The sequence below is a fragment of the Paroedura picta genome, chromosome 2 (assembly GCF_049243985.1).
Source record: "Paroedura picta isolate Pp20150507F chromosome 2, Ppicta_v3.0, whole genome shotgun sequence".
Lineage (NCBI taxonomy): Eukaryota > Metazoa > Chordata > Lepidosauria > Squamata > Gekkonidae > Paroedura > Paroedura picta.
Genome location: NC_135370.1, coordinates 147170378 through 147195518, shown reverse-complemented (window position 1 = coordinate 147195518; position 25141 = coordinate 147170378). Strand labels below are relative to the sequence as shown.

General features: G+C 40.9%; 1 protein-coding gene across 4 annotated transcripts in view; it reads right to left on the bottom strand.

Moving 5' to 3' along the window:
- TTC6 (tetratricopeptide repeat domain 6) overlaps window positions 1-25141 on the bottom strand; it is a 95905-nt gene that overhangs the window by 51538 nt on the left and 19226 nt on the right. For all 4 annotated transcript variants that reach the window (XM_077323156.1, XM_077323158.1, XM_077323159.1 and 1 more), the window contains exons 9-17: window positions 23331-23540; window positions 18694-18853; window positions 16804-16908; window positions 16073-16171; window positions 15232-15294; window positions 10078-10526; window positions 3257-3722; window positions 2349-2478; window positions 2001-2176 (exon numbers count right to left, since the gene is read on the bottom strand). In XM_077323156.1, the coding sequence (XP_077179271.1) occupies window positions 2001-2176; window positions 2349-2478; window positions 3257-3722; window positions 10078-10526; window positions 15232-15294; window positions 16073-16171; window positions 16804-16908; window positions 18694-18853; window positions 23331-23540 (1858 nt within the window). The remainder of the gene's footprint in view (window positions 1-2000; window positions 2177-2348; window positions 2479-3256; window positions 3723-10077; window positions 10527-15231; window positions 15295-16072; window positions 16172-16803; window positions 16909-18693; window positions 18854-23330; window positions 23541-25141) is intronic.

The window sequence follows — 25141 nt, the reverse complement described above, 5'->3', positions numbered from 1 at the left end:
TGGGGACTTCCTGCTCCTTTGAGCACACTTCCTCCTTGTTTGCCTCCAAACAGACAGAATGAATGCAGAGCAACAGAAGTTAGACAGCTGAGAACCATTCTCTCTATATATAAAGTTGTTCTTCTTCATAACAATTTTTAAGCGGCTTGGTGCATTTGCTCCTCTTTACAATTTAAACAGCACTAATGAAAGGGAAATCAGTGGCCAAATTAATATATTCTTCTCATCCACAGCCCTTTACTTGTTTTCTCTGTGCTCTCATGTAACTGAATTCCCCTGAAAGAAAAAAATAGTTGGCTAATTTTGTCTATAAATTCATCCTCTTCCTCTTGTCAGCCATATAACTGATTAAATTAACAATGCTAATCTTTTTGACACCGACAAAGTCTAGGAATCCTCAGCATCTTTTTGACCCTGAGTCTCTTGCCCTGCTTGGGCTCCCCTCCACAGCAATCCACTCAAGACTGCTTCTTTCTTTCATGATAAAACTGAACCTAAGTGTTCTGAACTTTCTTCCTTTCCTGCTTCTTATACTTCCTTCCACCCTTGCCTCCCTTGGCCCTTGATGAGCTGGTTACCTTGTCACCTGATCACCATATCCTGCACTATTCTCTCCACTTAGCTTACTCCTCTGCTTCTTTCCCTATTGCATTCAAATGAACAATTCTTTTATGCCATATTCAGAAAGTAATACATTGGCTCAGTTTTCCTCTCCCTCCCTCCTATAGGATACTGCCTGTTCTCATTAACTTTATTTTCTATCATCCAACTCATCTCTTAAACCTCTCCAATATGGTTTTCCCCCTCTTCATTTCTTTGTAACTAATCTTACCCAAATCACCAATAACCTCTCAAGCACAATCCTCTTTGCGTGTTTACACCTCAGATTTCTGTGAGTCTTTTCTTCAATCAGTTTGTTCCTTGTCTAATCACTCAATGGCTTATTATGCACCAAGGTTTCCCCTCACTTTCACTGTTCATGTCCATTGCGTTTTGTTGCTCTGCATTGATGGGGGGAACCATTTTGACACTATCTGGAAGCCTAACATAAAAAATAAAATGGTGGCTGTGAGCCATCAAACTTAAGAATCACTGGGGACTGATTTATTTGGAGGAAAAGTACGATCCACACAGGGCAGGCTTTAAAAAACTGCCAAAACTTTTAAAAACTGCCAAGATCATGACCAGTGTGCAGGGTCAAAGAGAAAACCATGCAAATTTGCAAGGAATGGCAGGAAATTAGTGTTTCTGTGTTGCTGCTATAGGGCACCGGCAAAAATACCCCCCCCCCTTTTTTTTCAATTTAGTGGCATAAGATTCATGTGACTCTAACCCATTTTTTCATAGTGGATGATAACACAGTAGAGAAACCCTTAGTGCCTAGCAATATGGAAAATTGGGCTTTGCAGCTGAATGCCAGTTTTAAAAATCTCTTACCAATTTCAACATCAGGTTTTCCCTATTTGCATTCATTCCTTTCTGTTCCCTTTTATTCAAAGAATTAACACTAAAATACATGCGTAAAACCTGACCCATGAGGATTTAAATGGGAGGTGCTGGCAGGACACTTCTGCACAACTGCGTTAGGGTAATGCATAATTTTAAAAAAAAACTTTGGACACACTCCACACATATATCACATTCCATTTTGATTTAGAAAAATGCATTTTTTAAAATTATTGCTGCAGAATAAATACATGGAAGGAAAAGGAATGGTGCACAAAGCAAGCACAGAATCTGAAATCAAGATTAAAGGCTCAGAAAATCTGCAATAAGTTGTTTCTGTATAATAGGCCAATGTTTCCAGGGGAAAGCTCATACCCTCCTTTACATTCCTCTGGGAATGCTAATGACACAACTACCTGCACCCATGCACTTTCCTTTTTCATCTAATCTCACACACCCTGATAATTTTACCCACGTGCCTCATTCCATGTACTCTTCACATTCAGACAATGTCATCATCGCCCCTACTGAATAGGCTGATTTGACACACTTACTTTGGAATAATCATCTATAGCCCTTGCAGTATCACCTTCTTCCTCAAAGATCTCAGCTCTCTTGTAATATATTTCATCATCTGTAGGCCTGCATCTCATTGCAAGAGTATAATTTATAACTGCTAATGAATTATCTCCCTGTTTTTTGTAAATTTCAGCTCTTGACAGATATGCATCTACACAAATGAAATACAAAGAGAAAAAGAATTAGATGGAATTTGCTACATTGAAACATTTGGATGATCATACATTCATTTAAACAGAAGCTTTCTGTATATTGTGCTATTCTGATACGGAGAACACAAACCAGGAGTTTCTGAAATACAAATTTTTAATTGGGATACTTGCCTGCATGATTTTTGTTGTTTTTAATTATAAAACTCAGATCTTCTAATGCTTGGCGAGTTTTGTTTTGATAAAGGAAAAGCAAATGCCTGTGCCAATAAGCATTAACCAACATTGGTTCTAAACTTATTGCCTGTGATGATAATAAAACAAATTAGCATGTAAGTAATTTGCATGAATATTGCTTTTACATCTCAATGTAGTCTTGAAAGATCTTAAATTTTAAAAGGGATTAACTTTTAAAAAAATGTAAAGTACTGTTATTTCAGTGACTTGGCAGTCATTGGCCAACAACATCACTAATATCATTGGTGGTTGCCCATGGGAAATCAAAACGGCTGCTACATTTTTACTTTGAAACTTGAGGAGGGGAAGTGGGCAGTCAGGATGGGAAGAAAAGGAGGAAACCTGGGGAAAGAGGGAGGTAGGAAAGAAAAATAGGATGGAGGGACTAAAAGTAAAGTGGCAAATGGGGGAGAACTAAGGAAGATAAGTAGGTGAGAAGGTGAGAAAGAAGAGTAGGGAAAAGCTAAAGAGGCTGTGAACAGAAGGGAAGGCAAAGATAGCGTGGAGAGGAGGATCAACTGTTAATGTTAATTTTAATTGGGGTTTTATTGTCTGTGGGGTTTGTGTAACCCACAACGAGCTGGCTTGCCGGGAGTGGTGGGAAACAAGTGTAATCAACAACAATAACAACAACAGCAACAGCAACAACAACTTTTCTCCATGAATTCTCATGGGTACCTCCACTTGTACTCTACTATTTCTATAGCTCATGAACTTCCCAACTACATTTTTATTACAGCTTTATTACTTGCTAAATCTGGAAGTGCAAAGTTATTTACAAAGAAATATTTGTAAGAAGTGAAAGATTAAAAGTAAGGTAACATTAATATTTGTTTTAAACAAACCTTTTCCAGGTCATCCATAGCTGTCTTCAGTTTGCCCATTTTCCTGTGTAGTGCTCCACGTCTACAATAGTTATATGCAGGAGCACATCCTTCATTAATCCGTTTAGTCAGCCTATCAATTTCAGACTGAAACTCATCACATTGGCTTGCTTCCCCTTCCATAATGACTGAATCACTTAATACTTTCCCCACTTCTTTGCGTTTTTCTTCAGCAGCCTTTTTGGCAGATGCTGCTTTACTTTCTGCAGATTCACAACTGGGAGGGTAAACACTGTCAAACCATTTATTCCAGATTTCTTTGACCCACGCATAATCATTAAGGTGTTCTGGGATTCCACCGTTCTTTTCTGAAAATGTTTCAAAATTTAAAACACAAGGAAGACTGGGACTCCGATAATATTTAACCGATCGAGATACCTTTATGACATATTTATTGTGTGAAGAAAGTTTTCCAAGAGATGTAGTCCTAAATCAAGGAAAATAACAAAAAACAAAATTATACAAGTAGTCACAATTTGTGTTCTGACACAATAACATTAGAGCCCTGTCAGATCAGACCAATGGTCAATCTAGTCCAGCACCTAGACCAGCCTTTCTTAACTTTTTTACTGTTGAGAAACCTCTGAAACATTCTACAGGCTTCGAGCAATCCCAGAAGAGGCAAAATCACGCAGAATATGGTTGGAAAGCATAGCTGTGTACACACCCACCTGGGCCCCTTCCCACCCCCTACATGACCACTACTGGCCATTTTGGGAGGGGAATTGACATGACCATATATGGTCATATCACCCAATAAGTATTTAACAAATATACATACATACATACATACATACATACATACATACATACATACATACATACATACATACATACATACATACATACATACATACATACACAAATTAATTAACTCCCACTTGTTCGAGAAACCCTAGGGTTTCACAAAACCTTGGTTGAAAAAGCCTGACCAAGACTCAAGCAACAGCTAGCCAGCTTCCCTGGACTCCCAAGAACAGAGCATAGAGGCAGAGGCCTTCCCCTAATGTAGCCATTTTCAATACTGCAGCACACTGGGGTGACACTTTTATTGAGCTATCCCCTATAACTCCAAGATCTTTTTCCCTCTCACACAATTCAGATCCTATTAATCTATACTTGAAGTTTGGGGGGGGGGGGGATTAGTCCTAACGGGCCCATGCAGATTATTTTTAAATGAGGGCGGGGAGTTTACAATACATTCCAGAACCTTCATTCAACTTCTTAATCAGTTCTTTCTCACTTTTTCTTGAATGTTTAAACTCTATTATTTTTATATCTCATAACACTGTTAATAGGTTTTCATTGATTCAATGAGTATTTTTAAAATTTAATTTGGTGGAATGTTAACCCCCACAAAAAATGCCGTTGTGCATGGCCTTGTGCCCAACGTGCATCAGCTTACACTTATCACCTTTATCTACCACTTTGTGGCCCACTCACCCAGTTTGTAGAAGTCCTTTTGGAGCTTTTCACAGTCAGTTTTCACCATCCTGAATAATTCAGCATATTCAGCAAACTTGGCCACTACAAAACATGCTGAGAGGAAATCAGCATGTTTTCTGCAAAGGGAGGTCCTGCCTCATCAACCTTTCGGAGTTCTTTGAGAAACTGAACAAGCATGTAGGCAACAGTGATCTGGTAGACATTATATACTTGAACTGTCAAAATACTGTTTACATGTTATGTCACCAAAGACTCTTAAGTAAACTTAGCAGTCATGGTGTAAGAGGACAGATTCTCTTACTGTTAAATGACAGTAACCATCAGGACTGCCTCTCCCACTATGACCCACAAAGAGTGCTATGGACTAAAATTTGCTCCAGATCTCTAGCCCCAGGTAAGTGAGATTAATCTCAACTAGGGCAAAGTAGAATGCTTTACTGGCTGAGATCAGGGCCCTGTGTAAACTCAATCAGTTCCATAGGGCCTGTAAGACAAAGCTATTCCGCCAGGCCTATGGTTGAAGACAGGAAGATAACATCCTCGCTACCCACCTACTGGCCTCCCTAGAAGAACTAAAGAACTCAACATCCACAGGAACATCATAGGAATATGTATTCCCCAAACAAGAATACCCTCCAATGTGCAATGTTTTCTATGTATAATATTATGGAACAGTAGATATTATATTTTATTTTACATTTAAATTTGCATGACTGCCCCTCCAAAATTCAAGCTCGGGGCAGTTTACAACATATAAGTTTGTTCTTGTTATTAGTTGCGAAGTCGTGTCCGACCCATCGCGACCCCATGGACCATTGTCCCCCAGGCCTTCCTGTCCTCTATCACAGTGGTCCCCCCCCAACCTTTTTATCACCAGGGACCGGTCAAGGCTTGACAATTTTACTGAGGCACGGGGGGGAGGTAGTCTTTTGCCGAGGGACATCACCACCGCCTGAGCCCCTGCTCCACTTGCTTTCCTGCCGGCGCCCCTGACTTCCCGCCGGCCATTGGGGGGTGCTACCAGCAGCAGCTGCACAGTGCCATGCCGAGGGGAGGGCCAGCCATGGTGGCCACTGGAGTGCACTAAAGTTGAGCCGGTGGCAGAGTGGCAGGGCAGCCACCGAGGCAGCAGCTGGGGAGGAAGACGAGGAGGAACCGCAGCCCACTACCAACTGATCCATGGACTAGTACCGGTCCCCGGACCGGGGGTTGGGGACCACTGCTCTATCATACCCCGGAGTCTATTTAAGCTTGCACCAACTGCTTTAGTGACTCCATCCAGCCACCTCATTCTCTGTCGTCCCCTACTTCTTTTGCCCTCAATCACATATAAGTTTACCATAAAACATTATCAATTAATACAAGCAATTAAAAATTTAAAAATATAAGGTGTTGATAAAATACCTAGGAATCTATAACTACTGGTCTCGGATTGGTTGTAAATACTTCATTCTTTCCAGGGAGAGGATTTCTTTGGCTCTTATAGGAGGGAGCCAGTTCGGGGATGTTCTATAATTAATTGGCCCCAACTAAATGCCTGGTGTAAGAGCTCCATTCTGCAAGCCCTTTGGAACTGCAAAAAGCTCCTGAAGGGCCTGCAATTCCTCCAGGAGCTCATTCCACCAGATTGGGGCCAGGACTAAAAAGGCCCTGGCTGAAACAAAATGTATATCTCAAGGGCCGGGGATCACTAGCCAGTTTGAATTAGTAGAATGAAAGCTCTACGGGGAGATATAGTCAGCCAGGTGGTCCCTCATGTTTATGGGGCCCAGGCTGCAGATGGCCTTGAAGGTTAAAACCAAAACCTTGATTGATCCAGAATTCAACCAAGAGCCAATACAGCTGGATGAGAACAGGCTGCATATGGGTTCTCCATGGTGTTCTAGTGAGAACTCTCAGCACTGCATTTTGGACTAGTTGCACTCTCCGGATCAAGAACAAGGGCAGGCCTGCAATGAGTGAGTTGTAGTAATCCAACCTGGAGGTGAAAGTTGCATGTTTGGAGTTTGAAAACTTTTAATCTTTTGTAGTTAGTTTTAGTAATTTTCAATGCTACTATTTTAACTTTTTTTAAGTTGCTGTGTTTATTTTATATTATGTGCTGTGATTTTTCCTGGAAACTACCTCAATCCCACTTGGAAAGAGTACTAGATGAATAAAAGTTCCTGCCAGAGGAATACATTCACTGACTTGCTTTCTACACACTATTTTACAACAACTTTTTAACTTTACAAAATCTGTACCATTTTGCAGAACACACAACCAATATCCAAACCAGTGCACAGCAATAATTCCTTGATGATAGGGCTAAAAACATCTTGAAGCCCAAGGCAGCAAATCCAGAGAGCCAAGATAACATACTAGGAAGTTAAGAGAACTATCCAGTGTCTATGAAAATACAAGTTGCTCATGATTTCCAGCAACCTACTTTCCCTCTTCTTCATTAAGCATATCCACTAGATGTGCTGCCTGCCATTAGCAGGAACAGGAAGACTATACCACCTCCAATATACTCATGCAGCCTGTTTGCTCTGTACATTCTAGAACTTGTGCTCCAAGTATGAGTAGTTTGTATTGGATGAGATGAACACTGCATTGCTATCATGCATGTGCTGAAAGAAGAGATGAAACAGGCTTCTAAAAACAGGTGCTAAAGCTGTAAAGGGGACAAGGTAATTGACGGACATATTAAAATGTCTCAGCCATTGTAGGAAAGACTACCACCACTCCAAAATTGTTCAAAACAAAGTGTACTGCTAAAATTTTCATTTCTTTGTCATTTCACATTCAAAAGTTGATTACAGCTGCTACTTTTCCTCTTCTGAATCCCCAAAATGGATGCTGTGCTCCATGACTCGAGCATTCAAAATACTACCCCATGTGAGTACCAATGTTCATCTTAACCTTTACCTCATATCCCCTCTCTTCATTCAACTCAGAAAGTTTCTTTTAAAGATCAGTCCTCTCCCCCACATCTTTAACTGCTCCTATTAAATAAAAGGGTAAGGCCACCTGGGGAGAAGTTAGGGCGGGCCCTGTCCAGGATAAAATCTCAGAGGGCCCAATCATCTTTAACCGCTCCTATTAAATAAAAGGGTAAGGCCACCTGGGGAGGAGTGTCCATCCAGGGCCAAGCAGCCAATGGGGAGGTGCACAAAGTGCCTTCCTGTTGGCCCCTCACCAGGACAGACCAAAATTCCATTCACCCAGCCCAGTCTGGCTGCCAGTCTGCTCCTGACCACCAAAGGGAGAGGAGGTCAGAAGGGCTGCCAAGGGGGGTGAGAACAGAGGTTTGGACAGGCTGCGCCAGCCCTTTTCACCCCAAGGCTGTCCTAACTGTCATGTCCAACTGTAAATTGCCTCAGAACCCTGACAGAGCTGGAAGGAGGCTGCAGAGTGCTCCCCCCCCTTCAAGCCTGCTGCGAAGGAGCCTCTGACAGCCCCTGACTGAGGGGAGGGAGGTCTTTCCAAGATCAACGCAAGGGAGCCTGAGGGCCTTCCTTTTGAGGAGGGGACTTTCCCCTTCTGCCAAACAGTTGCCTGACAGGGAGGCCACAGAAAAGCCCCTTCTCACTTAAAATACTGCTCTGCCCGGAGGTTAGACACAGCTAAGCCATGTGTCTTTCTTCTTTGCAACTCTCTGCAGATTTGAGGCCACTGCACAGCGTTATTCTGCAGAGGAAACTGGCTCTTTTGTCTCCTGTTTCATCTGCACAACAACCCTGTGCAGTAGGCCTCAAGTCTTTCAATTCAACAACAACCTGTGTGGGAAGCCTTAAATGTTTCTTCTCTACCACAACCCTGTCCAAAGTAGCCCTTTCTGCCTGGGGAGCTGATCTTTATACTCTGCAGGTGAGCTGCAATTCCAGGAGCTCTCCAGGCCACACCTGTAGGTTGGCTACCCCTGGGTTGGAAATATTCCTGGAGGTTTGGAGGTGGGACTTCAAAATCATACAATGCCTCAGAATCCAGCCTTCAAATGAGCCATTTTTGCCTGCAGTTGGTAGGGAGTGGTGCAGGAGTGTCCCTCCTGGCCTATGGGTTATGGCCAGCCCTTACCAGCAACTGTTTGTATTCTGGGGTGCAGACAGGCAGACCAACATCAGTCCTGTGAGTCTGGAAAGTGCAGGGAGATCTAAATAAATATTTACAGCCTGAAACTGTAAATAGAGAACAAGTAAATGTCTGGAGACACAGTGAAAACATGGGAGACAGTAGGAACAGGGTGGACCCCAGTGTAATGTGACTACCCCATGTGTATTAGGGCAGAGGGTCATTTCGGTGAATGTGGCCTAATTCACACAAGAAGGGAAATGACACAGAACTGGGAGGAATTGGTTGCCATGTAATCTTCCCCTAAATGTCAGCTAGCCGGCGGCGCCTGCTTGACCAAGGCCGCATGAATTTCAACACCTCTGGCAGGAAGCCTGGGATGGCACCTGGGAGAGAGGGCACCTCCTCCCATGGGAACACTCAAGTTTTGGGTGGGAGAATTGTATTGATAAGTGCTTGTTATTCTTGTGTTGGGCAGATTTGACTTCTAACATTATAGTGACTAGATCTAGCTTCCATTAAAGCTTTCTTTCCATAGAAGTTTTGTTGTGAGTTTTGTCAGCACTTGACACTAAGAAGAGTCTCCAGTCTGATTTTCCCTTCATATATCTGAGGACGTGGCTCTGGAAAGCTCATCTGTAACCACTGTGCCAAAATTCCCAAAGGTCAGTCCTCTCCCACACTCAACGAACATTCCACACCACAGGTTCTTGACATCCATATCTCCACACCCATGCCCTCATTTGCCACCATGCCACCACAACCTTCCACACATCACACACATTCAACCCCATGCCCTTACAGACTGGACAACTCCTCCCCTTCCTCTTCCCACTGCCAAGCTCTAGCGCCCATTGTATTCTTGGATACAACAGGCTTTGCCCCAAGTATCACTATAATCATGTAACAAAAAATGATATTCCCCATTAAGGCAAAAATGTAATAATAATAAATTAAGTAACTGACAATTTGCTGCTGCTTATTGTATCCCAAAATCTGCCACCTGGTCCGCATCTCCCTTCTGCCAAATTGAAAAGCTGGTCCTAATTTCTAGTCTGGGAAATGGATTTGCTGAATAGACAGCTCCTTGCTGGGAGCTTTTGCAAATGTTCCTCACAACACATGGCAGCATCCTCACTTCTTTGTGCAAATGCCCTGTGGAGGTTCCCATACCCAGGTGCACCTGAAGTTTGCTGCAGTAGGGAAAAGGCAAAATAAGTGAGCTGTGTACCAAACTGAGTACCACTCTATGTGCATGTAAAAAACAGTATAAATAATACAACCTTTCAATGATCCTTGGAGAGTCCTGCAGTTTGACATATAAGGCTTGTAAAAGGTCAGGGGAAAGATATTTTCCTGACTTCTTTCTTTGTTTACTCTTTGGGAAAACAATGTACTTAATCCCAGCTTTTCGTGATTCTTCAAGAAGATAAGCCTTATCCTTTAACTCCTCTTTTAATTCCTCTTTGGCCACAGTGCTTCCTCTTGGTCCCTTTACTGGACTTGAATAAGGATCTGAAATACATTTTTCTGGCTGCATGCTTTTCTCATCCTTGGTTGCTGAAACTTTGGCATCTGGCAATGGAAACTTAACTGGTATGAAAGAATCCTGTTTCTTCATAGCTTTCAACTCTTCCATCGTGGCTTTGAAATTTGCAGAAATCTTGAAAGCTGGTTTGTCTCTGTGCAACAATAATTCTGGTTCACTACCTAATCTTTTATGCAATGTTAACTGCAAGACAGAGAGATACCAATGTACTTTGCTGTATGAAGTTTTTTCTATCTAGACATCTACATAAACAGGGTCTCTGTTAAGAGACATGTAAAGTAAAGTTGTATTCTGGCTCCTTTGCTATTTAAATTCAATGGTACAAACCTTATCCCAGACTTCCATCTGCCCAGACTAGCAAACAGACTGATCCATGCATGATTATATATACAGGACATAGATATTTTATTTTACTCTGTAGGTCTTAGATGAGCCCTGTTGGTCCGTACAATATAATGTAAGGAGCAGCAGCCATGACTAAAATCTTAATTTTTAGCAAGAGATATGTTAAACATAGCAAATTAATGGGCATAATACAGAGCATATGAAGACTTTTAAGTAATTAGATGCAGTCTTCCAGTGGACCGGTTCATAGAGGGCCCAGAGAAACCATGTTATTGCAATCACCTAAAGACAGACTTCTGCCACTCTGAAATTCCTTTTTTGCAAAAAGGGATCAGTATACACTCACATTAGTAAAGTCTTTCATGACAAGCTGACACCTCATCTCCTGTATGATCTAGTGAAGCCAAAGCAAGATGGAGACCTGGCCAGGCTTCCTAGGTTTGTTAAGGGGCCCTAAAGACTCCATATAAGAGCCTCTTGTGGTGCAGAGTGGTAAGGCAGCGACATGCTGTCTGAAGCTATCTGCCCATGAGTTTGGGAGTTCGATCCCAGCAACTGGCTCAAGGTTGACTCAGCCTTCCATCCTTCTGAGGTCAGTAAAATGAGTACCCAGCTTGCTGGGGGGTAAACGGTAATGACTGGAAAGGCACTGGCAAACCACCCCATATTGAGTCTGCCATGAAAACGCTAGAGGGCGTCACCCCAAGGGTCAGACATGACCCAGTGCTTACACAGGGGATACCTTCACAGACTCCATAGTCAGTTTCTGCCAGGATGGCTTCTGTGTGTACCAATCTGCTCAGAATCCAATCATAGGCTTCTGTGCATGAAGGTGTCTCTGTGTGAGGAACCCTTCCATTATGGGCTACCTTTATGGTAACGCTCAGATCAATCTCTAGAAAGACTTCCATCTCCTGGAAGCAATTCACTCTAAATTTCTTAGGTTTATATTTGCTGCATTTCTAACATCCTCCTCAGAACAAAGTTGGGGGTGATATCACAAAGTATGCAATTGCTACTTCAAGCTTCATTTAATTCTGGTTTAAATTAAGCTTTAATCCTCTTGGATTAGCTTCTCTATTTCTTTTAGATAATTTTCATCCAGGCTGGGAGAAAGCCATTCAAAACAAACTGCAAGGGTTTACTCTTCCAGAGCCCATTCCGCACACATAGAATAATGCACTTTCAATGTGCTTTGGCAGCTGGATTTTCCTGTGCGGAACAGGAAAATCTACTTCTAAAGTGCATTATCTATTGTGTGCAGAATAGGCCCAGGTATCTGACATCTTGGGTTTGGGTAAATTAAAGAAACAAACTAAGCATCTGGGACACAGCCCTTTGAGTTGGTAGAGCCTAGGTCCACTGTTACCTAGCAGTAGAGAAATATGACCAAAATTTTGTTCAAGCACATATGCCTTTGAATTTCCTAAATACTAAAGAAACTTTACCTTGACCTATTTCAACATTTTAGCCTCAGTTTTGCTACAAGGAAAATATTTAGGTATCCCTTATATTAATATATATGCTTTTGGCAGCTGAACACAATTGAAACAGTTGAGCATGCATTTAATTAATTCATTCATTCATTTACTGTTCCCTCACAACTGGATGCCTCAAGGTGGTGAACCACACTGGCTGTCATGCCCCCATCGACGCCTCCTCGGCCCTCTGAGGCGTTGCCACAGCAACCAGAGCTAGCTGTTTCACATACATCATCTGGGCAGCCAGTGTCGGCTGAAGATTCCTTCAAACCCAATGCAGATCAAGTAGGGAGTGAAAGGAAGGAGCTGGTCATGTGCCCAGACTCAGTCCAAGCACAGCCAAAGTCAGACGACAGCCCGGATGAGTAGATTGGGCGCTTGAGATGGAGGGGACGAGCAATGGCAACAGAATGATGTAGAAGCACAAGGCTGCTGGCTTGATGTGAGCATAGACCAGACACAGCTGATGCAGTTTGGGAGGAGAGTGATTGATGACCCAGCTGGAATCACTCAGCTCATTAGCAGGGCTGCTTTTAGGCAGGGCTGCAGCAGCGTTTCAGCGTGGATACAATCTATGCAGAAACCCTCCCATCCGGCTTGAATTCCTTTGGCTCTGCAAACTCCTGTGACTCCCTACTGGCTTCCCTGACTTCTGGCATATGGCTCTCGACTATGCTCCCGGTAATTGGACTGGCTTTGACAATTATATGCTTATCTGGATTCTGACCTTGGCTGTCCCTCAATTACTCTTCGCCTCGCCCCTAACTCTGCTTGCTTCAGTATGTAGCAATCCGGACTGGACATTGACCTTGCTCTGGTGTGGACTCAGGCTAGGCTCTACAGCCCAGGTACCTCCTGCCCAGCTGCCACTGGGTGTGGCCGGATAGGGCAGCATACCAGCAATAGAAAAACAATCAATATACAAACCAAGAAATTACAATTTTGATAGAATCATTGAATCATAGAGTTGGAAGGTATCTCTAGGGTCATCCAACCCTGCATCATAGAATCATAGAGTTTGCAGGGACCTCCAGGGCCATCTAGCCCAACTATATAGAAGTCTAGTAAAATATTTAAAATATGATTTAGATTAATATTAAATGGATTAAGATTAAAATGGCTATCCCCATAAAAAGGAGGGAGGGGTGGGGGTGGAAAGAGGGAGGCCATAATAAGATGTTATCATAGTTTGATTCCACTGGCCTCAACCATAAGCTTGGTGGAAGAGCTCCATCTTGACGGCCCTGCAGAACTGCTCACGTTCTGTCAGGGCCCTGATCTCAGGGAGTTCATTCCACCATGTTGGAGCCAAGGTAAAAAAGGTCCTGGCTCTGGTTGAGTCAAGTATACTTCTTTGGGCCTGGAACCACCAGCTGACTAACAGTAGCCATTTGGAGGGTTCTCCGGGGGACATATTCAGATAGGTGGTCCTTTAGATCAGCGGTCCCCAACCCCCGGACTTGGGACCAGTACTGGTCCGTGGATCAGTTGGTAACCGGGCCGTGGCTTCTCCTCATCCTTCTCCCCAGCTGGTTCCCCCGGGGGCTGCCCTGCCACTGCCGCTGGCTCACCTTTGGTGCTCTCCAGCAGCCACCATGGCTGGGGCTCCCCCTCGGTGTGGCACTGCGCAGCTGCTGCTGGCAGCGCCCTCCAGCGGGCAGTGGGATGTCAGGGGCACCAGCGGGAAAGTAAGTGGAACAGGGGCTCTGGCGGCAGTGGTGACACTCCTCGGCAAAAGACTATCCCCCCCCCCCAGGCCTCAGTAAAATTGTCAAGCATTAACCGGTCCCCAGTGACAAAAAGGTTGGGGACCACTGCCTTAGATATTGCCTGTGTACGGTTTACCCCAAACCCTTGAACCAGCTGTGCCACTCATATTTTGAGCCTCCATCGATAAAGATGAATGGGTCAATGACTGGCAACAGCCCCAGAATTATAAATAAACAAGGGGGAAAGCCCATTTTATTTAAAAATAAAATGGGTGCTAGGCCCCCTCCCCAGCGAAGCCTTCGCCTTCCCAGGGCCTGGCAATCCCGCAGCCAGACGTGCCGTGCTCCCCTGCCCCCCCCCCACAGTGGGCGGCGCTTGGTGTGGGGAGAAGACCATGGCTGGTGAGTCGGGGACGCGGCAGCCCCGGTCTTCGTGCTGCGGCAAAGGCCTCGCATCCCCGGCATCACATGGCTGCCCTCCCTGCCCAGGGGCCATGGCTCATGGGTGGGAAAGGAGCCAGCGTGAAGGGCCGCTTGGCCCTGGAGTGACATTCGGAGGGGCCAATTAGGAGCCACTTTGTGGCTCCTGATTAGCCCCTCCAAGTTTTTACCACGGACTCAGACCGCCCTTTCTCTTCGCCTTTACCCCTTAGTCTTTTATTTATACCACTCTGCAGGAGCGGTTTAAAGATATAAATACTTGATATACTTTGTTATTGTTATTATAATGTTATTACTGGTATCACCTGTTACCATATGTTATCTCTATCTTTTTCCTGTTCCCTGTAAACCGCCCTAAGCTTTTGGGGAGGGCAGTATATAAATATAATAAATAAATTAAATAAACAGATAAGTATAACTGGATATCAAATAAAAAGGAACTGCTTATCTCTATGTTCTGAATCAGTATGTCTAGCTTTGTAGTCTCTAGGTATTATACCAGTGCAGTTTTTACAGTGCAAACGTTTTTACAGAGCTTCATGACCCTGAACTTGACATTTTTTTCAAACATATCCTCTTTTTACTTCCTGGATTACAAACATGAGGGAAGAGAGGGATGTGGTCAAGAAGAAAAGCAGAAATATGCATAAATCTCTGTCATTCTCTGAGAATCTGACATAAGCATCAAACCAAATACATAACTTTGTAATGTGTTCATTGTTAATAAATAAATATCTGGACTAGCCCCACAATGAATCAGCAATTATTAAAAATTAACAGTTAATTATCAACTTTGGATGAAACAATATGAAAATATAAATTCTATGTTTTTTTTAAATGCAAAGAGAAATTATTTTCCACACTGAGGATAAAACTGAGTCAGAAATGACAGAAGAAACGATATTACAATACCTCAAATGTTGTGCTTGTCGTAAACGATGGGCAAGAGTAACATCTTCGCTCTACTGAAATATTCTACAACATAAAAACAAAACAAATCTAGATCCACTTTTAGTACAATATCATTTTATCGTTAATAAGGCTGTTAATTTACCCTAATACAGTGAAGACCGGGGTTTTAGTACCGCTTTAAAGACTAACAAGCTTTCTAGGGTATCAGCTTTCAAGAGTCAATGCTCCCTTCACCAATGATTATCTCAAAATGAGAAAAATAAGTTAATGCTACATTCAGGAGACTTAAAGAATGTTGGTGTTGTGTATTTAACATTGAAACAGGCATGAATATGGGTAAGACAAAGAGTACAATACAGTTTTGTTTTTCATTTTTTCTTCCAGATTCATTGCTCAATTGGAAACAGTGTTTGAACAAAGACAAAAAGCTCAATGGCTTTCCCAGATACCCGGCTTTCCCAGATTAACTGCTCCCGCAAAAGGAAGTCCAACCATCAGAATTGGTTACCTCAAGGAATCCAAGGCTGATTAGGATTTTTAGCAAAATAACAGGAAGGAAGGAATTAGGAAACCGAGAAGGTAATGTGTATGGAATTGTAACTGCATTCCATTAACATTTGAAATTGCCTTGAGATTCTTTTAGGCAGTGCAGTAAAATGATTATGATAAGTAACAACAGTCAAATAGCCACATGGGCCCCAAGGAATTACAGTACAAATGCTAATGAACTATCATTAAAAATAAAATAATGATTGACCTTAGTTCTGAATAAAATAAAATTTGTTCTGAATTAAAAGACAATCACAATGTATACTGAAAGTTATGGTACCACAATACATACAGATAGCAAATTGTCAAAGTCATCCTCTGATTCTGTTTCTTCTTCCTCACGGAGATCAAAGGAAAAGTCTTCATAAATAACCCCATTAATCAAATTGCTCTGAAACAATGCAATTGAATTTTGTTACTGTTAATATTAACCAGTCACTACATTATGTTACTTAATCAAATTCATATCCTGCTCCCCCTCCCCCAAACGGGACTCAGGGCAGCTAACTGCATTGAAAATACACCAATAAAAGCAATACAAAAGTATAATAAATAATCTTTAAAATATGAAATAAGAAGAGCAGACTTGCATACCCTCTGGAGCCTAGGGAGGTCCGGCAAAGCGCACACCTCTTTGGGCAGCTGGTTCCAAGGCAGGGGCTACTACTGAGAATGCCACAAGGCCAACAGTTCATGAATCAAGGACCTTCAATATATTCCAAGATGAAGATCAGAGATGGGGTGGATCATGGTGGGAGGGGTCCACTTTCATTGCCAGGGTGATGTCTCTGCTTTTTAGGATGCTGTCTAAATTTGCCATAGCTTTCCTCCCCAGGAGCAAGTGTCTTTTAATTTCTTTGCTGCAGTCCCCATCTGCAGTGATCTTGGAGCCCAGGAAAATAACATCTGTCACTACCTCCATTTCTTCCCCATCTATTTCCCAGGAATTGAGAGGGCCAGATGCCACTATATCTGTACAAATTACAATTTTAATATATTATATTAAACGTTAATAAATGTTACCTCATACTTTGAGAATAAGGTTTGCTTCATAACAGAGGCAGGAGCAGAGAATTTTAGTGGAGCTGGTGTCCAAAACATTTTTAACGTCCCTGGGTGAAGTTTAACCTTCAAATCAATAATAAAGTTATTTAGTACGATCTGTCACTAACCAATGTTCTGGAAAAGTTAGCTATATTTCCATTCAATAACTTTGTAGAACTGTAGCAAATGTTATCCTATTTTTACCCTGCCCTTGTTCTGAGAAGCTCAAAGCATTGTAGAGTGAGGTAGACTCAATAGGCTAAAGAGACTAGAAACCACCGATTGTGATATAAGCACAAACCTGGACAGAGTTTGCATGCCTCCTGCCTAAGAGATTATCATTACTCTGACTCCAAAAGCAGTGTTCCCCAAAATCAATGCATTATAATTTAAATGGTTAATTACTACATGTAGGTTCTATCCCCACCCCAAAATTCCCCAGGCTTCTAAACAACATAAAACTGATTTACATCTAGAAATCTATATTCTTTGGATCAGGACAAATTACCAGCACCCTTATGAATTTACAACACTGGATTAGGAGTAACTGCAAACAGAATTAACCTCGTGGTTAAGAGCAGAGGCTTCTAATCTGGCAAGATGGGTTTGGTTCCCTGTTCCTCCACATGCAGCCAGCTGGGTGACCTTGGGCTTGTCACAGCTCTGATAGTGCTTTCTGACCGAGCAGTCCTATCAGAGCTCTCTCAGCCTTACCCTACCTCACAGGGTGTCTGTTGTGGGGAGAAGAAGGGAAAGGGCTTGTAAGCCACTTTGAGACTCCTTCGGGCAGTGAAAAGCAGGGTATAAAAACCAAATCTTCTTCTTCTATAACATGTTCAAGATTAAGGAGTTAGCAATAATTAGGGGTTGAAACTGCAATCCTATAAAGAGTTAATTCCACAAGGAATGAAAAATAGAAACGGCTGCAGATGATGCAACGACTATGGCAAGAAGGGGTGAGAATCCTAAAAACCCTCTGAATCCAGGGTTCAGTGAGAAGGTATAAAAACAAGTGCCTCTTCCATGGAACATTTGCAGGGGGAGTCATAATTTGGAGTGAGGGGCAAAACAGCCCAGAATTCAAGGTCAGAACAAAGAGCATTACATCACTCAGGTCCAATTTATACCTATCAGAGATTGAAGTGGCAGAATGTTAAGGGTGGTAGAACGGAATGTATCACTGATTTTGATCAAGAACAATTCCTTGCAAACTGAAAACTGGCACAGCACGGGAAACGTTATCACTACAGCATATTCCTTGCTGTCCCGCTTTTCTTTTTTCAAAGTGTTTTTAACGTAGAAGAGTATTCCAAAATATGAACCTTCATGATCTTCCATCTGCGGTCGGAAGTGGTGTAGTCCATTCTACCACTTCAGCATTCTCACTACATTATTTCCTCCACAGTTTCCTGCATGAGGCCCAATACATCATAACTCTAGAAAGGTCAACTTCTGCTAGCGGAAGGATGATGTTGCTAGGGAGATCAACCATCCAATCTCTTTTAATCCTGCGTTAAAAGGTATTGGGTTTTTACAATTCAATATTTTCTCGTCTAGTGACAATAGTCATACCACATCAATCACCAAGGGGTTAAGAATCACAACCTACTATCTGTACCAAAAAAGGCAATTCCAAATATATTTGGGTAGACCTATTATAATTGACTACATTTTTCATAGAATCATGGCTGTAATAATTCAATGGCCAGAATAAACCATTTGTCCTAAAATGGGATATTCAGGGGGGTTCCCCCCATTTTTTTCTGAAAATGCATCAAAAGTGATCCAGAAAGATAATATGTTATATTTCAAAAGATTAGAATTTCACAAAAGAAAAATAATGAGAAATAGGAAATTAAAATGACTTACTTTCTCTCCCAACAATTCTAATTGTGGTTTCTCAATATAATGCTCAGCTTTTCTTTGCCATTCAGCCACACTCTCCAGTGAATGCACAGGTAAAACAGTATGTTTTTCTTTCTGATGGCACTGGGATGCATCTGATACAGGAATTCCTTCATTAAAAACTCTGAAATAAGATGATCTGATTAAGTCCTGGGAAATTTGTAATCTGCACTGAGATATATTATTTTATGAAGTTTTTAAAAAACGATTCTGCACTACATCATAGCTAATTATTGTTGGGTATAATTTCAAATTATGGATGATTTATGAAAAGCAATCAAGCACTAATAGAATATTATGAATAAATGTATTAATATGGTCAGAAACAAAGCAAAGTACATTAGATTATTTTGTTAACATACATCAGATAAAAATGAAAACATCAATGACCCATTTTGTTTAAATAAAGCTTTCCATTTTCTTAATGCTAAGAAGCAAAATTTTGAAACTACATTTGAAACTGCTTTTGTCATGTCATCCGATATTTTAGCAGGCTCCCCTCTGTGTATTTCAGGTAAAATCATCCAAAGGCTTAAAGCGAGAATGGGCAGGCATTATCAGTTTGTTTCTTTCTGCTTCATATAGTGTACAATGAAACAAAATTAAAGTGACCAGATTTTAACATTGGTAAAGCGGGACACCACTGACCTGGGGGGTTCTTGATTAAAAATTTGGTCTATGTATATATATATATATATATATATATATATATATATATATATATATATATATATATATATATATTAATTTCAACATAAGTGGGACAAAAGTGGGACAATTTGGTCACCTTAAATTATGAGAGGTTGTCTCCACTATGTCTGCACAGAAGCAGATGCAGAGGCTGATGATGATACTTCCCATACAATACTACTGTTGGGAAATCAAATATTATTATACCGGAGGTCATAGGATCAATTTGTATAATTCCAGTACACTGAGATACAACTCCCATCTGGCTATGACAGGCTGTCAGGTATTGGCAGGAATGCTTTCCCAAACCTGTTTTACATAAGAGAGTTGCATGGCTCTATCCTACTTGCCCAGCATAGAATGCAGAGTTAAACCTCCATTCAAACCAAGGCAAGTATCAACAGGGCATTATGACTTTGCAATAATAACACTTGCTAATAATGTATTTCAAATAATATATTTATTTTTCTGCTTTAAAATCCACAAAATTCTCTTGATCCTTATGATTGACTTTGGTAATGTTTGATCTCCAGGTATCAAAAAGAAGTAACCAGTGATAAAGATAAAAATGCTAACCAAGATGGTTATGTCCACACTGCAGAAAAAACAGTAGTCTTGAGAACCATATACGTATCAATTTTAGAAATATGAAAAAACTACAAATTATTATTCCTTTCTCATTAGAACATGCTAACAGTGACATCTACTGGTGATTTGTAATCCTTCTCATTAGCGAAAAATGGAAACATTTTTTTTCCACAAGGAGTTTTGTTTGTTTGTTTTGTTTTCCTACCTTGGTTTGCTAATGGAAGCACTTTTTTGGAACTTCCACATGACACCATGGTGTAAATCAACCTGTTTACTGTACTCAGTGTGCTTTTTTCCTCTTTTAGTCCAATTGTTCCACAAATAATGCAGTCCAAGAACATTTGCTCCCTGTCTAGAAGGAACAATACCCACTTTTCTGCCCTAAAGAAGTCCCACTCACATCAGTACAGTTCTCCTGTCATCTGCTTCCATTTTCCCAATATTTTTTCTTGCTGTACCAGAGGGTTTCTGGAAGTTTGTTTTTGCTTTTTTAATTGATACTTACTATTGTACATGCCAGAGCCTCTTGTGGCACAGAGTGGTAAGGCAGCAGTCATGCAGTCTGAAAGCTTTGCCCATGAGGCTGGGAGTTCAATCCCAGCAGCCAGCTCAGGGTTGACTCAGCCTTCCATCCTTCCGAGGTGGGTAAAATGAGTACCCAGCTTGCTGGGGGGTTAACGGTAATGACTGGGGAAGGCACTGGCAAACCACCCCGTATTGAGTCTGCCATGAAAACGCTAGAGGGCGTCACCCCAAGGGTCAGACATGACTTGGTGCTTGCACAGGGGATACCTTTACCTTGTTTTATTGTACATGCATGAAATAAACACAGCAAGAGAAGTCACTGGGGAATACATGTGGAAGGGAAATGTCAGGGGAAAAGCTAAGGAAAATGTGCAGAATACTTCTGTGAATGGATGCTCCATTTTCAATGTGGAGAAATTACCTCCACCTAAGAAGTCAGTCATGCTCCATGTGTTCTCAGAAACCCAGCCGAAAACTGATAGCTGACAGAAACAAAGGAATTTGAAGGAAAATACATCAAGTTCCAAGCACAGAGCACTTAAGTCTGTGATTATATTACTGTCTTGGGCATGGCTTACTGCTCTGCTAGCGAATCATACCCAGAACCCTAAAGCTGGGAAGACTAAAGTGACAGAACAATGACTCTTCCTTTAGGATAAAGGTTAAAGTAAAGGTATCTCCTGTGCAAGCACTAGGTCATGTCTGACCCTTGGGGTGAAGCCCTCTGGCGTTTTCATGACAGACTCAATACAGGATGCTTTGCCAGTGCCTTCCCCAGTCATTACCGTTTACCCCCCAGCAGCAAGTTGGGTACTCATTTTACCGACCTCAGAAGGATGGAAGGCTGAGTCAACCTTCAGCCGGCTGCTGAGATTGAACTTTAGGATAGGAAGGGATAATGAGGTCATCCCAAAGGAGAAGGGAGAAAGAAAGAGGCTATTTAAACTAAAGATTCCTGCATCTTGACTAAGGAAAGCAAGACATGATGGACCAAACTTTCACCTTGGGCTTCCATCTTGTCTATGTGGCAAGGAGCAATGAAGACAAGTCCCAATCAAAAGATCTAAAGTAATAATGAGCTTTAATCTACTGCAAATTTTAAAAAGCCAGTCCTATTTAAACTTCATTAGGATAATGTGCAGGGTTAGAGAAAGGGACTATGCATTTTCACCTTTTCTTTGTCTCTTTCCTCAAATTGAAGTGCTTCAACAAGACAATAAATAAAAATAATGGGGAGGGGCAGCAAGAAAACTCACTATTCATGAGAACGATAGCTTGAAATTGCAGAGCTGCAATATATCATCTCCCACATTAGATCATTAAATGAAGCAGGCAGGCAAATCTTTTAAACCACAACACAGGCACAGAGAGCAGGAGATACTCTCCATGTAATTGGTGGCAGCAAGGGGTACCCAGTTTATTTTTCATAATCATTATTATTAATTTGATTTCTATACCACCCTCCCAGCAGACTGGCTCAGGATGGTGTACAACATATGAATATAGCAACATTATTTTATTATATTGTATGTTTCCCTTGTCTCTCGCTCCCAGCAGAGGGAAAACTCCTTCCTTATTTATATGGTATGCTGGAAATGCTTTTCTTCTCTGCTTGTAAACAGGCGAATAGCTTTCTTTTTCTAAGTAACGTTTCCCCATTTCTTAGGCCGACCCAAAATTACTTTCCTGTACCTCATGTTTCATGCCTTATTTATGCCACTCAGCTACTTTGCTGTTTCCTTATTGAATAAAGAGGTTTTTACCCACTCAAGAAAGAAGTCAACAGGCTTCAAAAAAGCTGAGTAGGTTTTGCTTGATGCTGAGTCAAGATAAACTTCTTGGCTTTTTCTTAGCCTTTATCTGCAATACATGTTGCCAAAGCCATCTTGATTGTACCTGTAAGCTTCAGAGCTTGCCTTTGAGATCTGGTACCACTTTTGTTTAAAATCAGTAGTGAAGACCAATACAAGAACTCTTGGCCAAATAAAATGTTTATTAAAAAAATTGATCCTTACGCCCCACTGAATATTTTGTATTTTAAACTTCTAATCCCTGTAGGCGCAGAAGTAAATATGAAAGCAAGACTTTCTGATGGAATTCTCAGTACCAAACACATTTTCTCTGGAGGAATACAGACAGCACCAACAAGCTTCAGGGCCTTTTTATGAAAGTCAACTCACTGCACTAACACTCATCAGTTCTGACAGGAAAATATTTTTTCAAACTCCTTTTAGTGATTGATGTCTACAGTAGGCCCAGCTACTACAAGACCATACATGATATCACTCTCACACTATAAACACAGTTCCAAATTCCCTCTTAAAAAGAAACAAGTTAACTAATATGTGTGTATGTGCATTACAAGTATATAAGTATACAAGACGTGTAAATTCTAAATTTTCCCTTGAAAGCTTTCAAATATTTAGGAAACAAATGATTAATGATACATAGATAAGAGTTGAACACTGAGAGCATTCCAGGTAACACGTATCCTATTAAAAGAACAATACCCTGTCAAAATTTACAATCAGCTCAAAAAGCACTGGCATTTATGATATAACCAAACAGCCTGTAAACCTAATTTTAATTATTATGAAACCAATTTCTAATAAGTTCCAATGAAAGTCATAGAGGTAAGTTATTGTAATGGTTGTCAAATATGCAGCAACTGTTAAAAACAATGCAATGTTATTTTTGTTGCATGAAGAAGTTGGGTTCCTTTCATTAAATCACAAAGCAAAAGTAAGCAAGGAACTCAGGTCAGAATAAAAATGAAACAGAATATTTGTTATTCATACCTTTCAGGCTCTCTCTGTTTCTCAAGAAGAGTAATTGCAGGAAACAGGTCTTCCGACTCGTAATAACCAGGATTAACTGCTGGTAATGCAACTTTATGGCCCGTTTTATCTGAAGTATGGCTCACTCTAGAAACAAGCTGCATATCAACAGGCAACACACATCGAGGGGAAGCTGTACACAGATGGTGAATAAATGGATAGCACACATCTCTGTTGGGAGAATCAACATTAAATCAACCCTTAGTTGTTTTCTGGATAGAAATATATGTTGATAATGAATACAGGACCTGGTCATATTTGGTCACCACAAGTGGCCAAGCTGTCTCCCCCACTCCAGGTCTTGGAATCCAGAGATATCAAAAGCAAAAGGACATTATGGGCACTCTTACACATACTAAATCATGAACTTTCAATCTACTTTCAATGCACTTTGAAATTGGATATCACTGGGTAAGGCAGCATCATTCACTTATAAATTATTGCTCATGTGCATAGTGAAAAGGAATAGTGATCTGTGGAGCAAAGATTATGAAATCCTAGTGTAAAATGATTATTTTGTCTCTAAATCACACAGATATCCCCATTTTTGCAACAAATGCTGTTTACGACATGCTTCTTCAAACAAAAGATATATTACCTTAAGTTTTCAAAATATGACATAGCTTATCCCACTTTACTTACATAAATAAACATGCTCATCTCATCAGCTGAAAAGATTTAGTTTTAGTTTTACTTTCACCTCTAAGATATAAGAAAATAACAACTGGAGAACGCATTTCAAAGTCCTGTTTCTTTATCCACAAGAGTGATTTAATGGATAAAAAAGTGGAAATACTTCTAACAAGAACTAAACTATTCAGAGCATGTTGCAGGTAAAGGTGTCTGTTTTTACAGTGCACACTTTCCTAAAGCAGTCTATTTATCATCCTTTGAAAGAGAAGACAAGAAAAAACAATACTCTGTGTGTGGCCTACATTACCCTCACTTAAATGCACTCAATAACTTTTCCCCCACAAAATCATGCTTTTTCTGCACCACTGATAATCTGACAGTAACTTTTTATTGAAGTAAAATACTCATTGTCTACTGTCATTATTTGTTTTAATACATAATCTTGCTAACCAAATGAGCTTAAATCAATGCAGATAAGCAATGGCATGCACAGGGTCACTTAAATGCCAATTTGACTGTTTCATAAACTTTGGCATTCTTTCCCTGTGACTCTATTTGTTACTTAATTGAAAGTAATATCCATTTACAAACTTCAGAGCTGCCATAAAAAAGCTCTCTTCCATGTCCAAGAAACCTTTCAGGGCTCAAAGCACAACAAAAGCTAATAATTAAAGCTTCTTCCCCCTCCATCAACAAAGACATAAATGAGCAGCTTTGGATGCTCAAAAATAAGCATGGCTGTAAGATATTATTGCACAGAAAAAGCACAATAATAAATGAAAAGTTCAACATAAAAGAAATGCAACCAAGCAAATCTTATATGGGCAGGCCAATACCTAAAACATTTTTAAAAATTAATTCCATTGTACTGCAACAGGATTTACTCCCAAGTAAACAAACTTCATTTTGTAAGCAGGTGATACCATTAAAAGATATCAAATTACAGCATATCCAAAATGGATAAGGTGTTCTGGGTAGGAAACTCTATATTCAGGCATATCTAAGTGGTTACTTTCATTCATCTACTGTCACAGCCAGTAGAGACCCTGTATTTGTGTAAATTTTGTATATATCCATATGAAATAGCATTGCTAGTATATTTTTAAAAGACTTTATACTCAGATTTAGTTATTTATGTT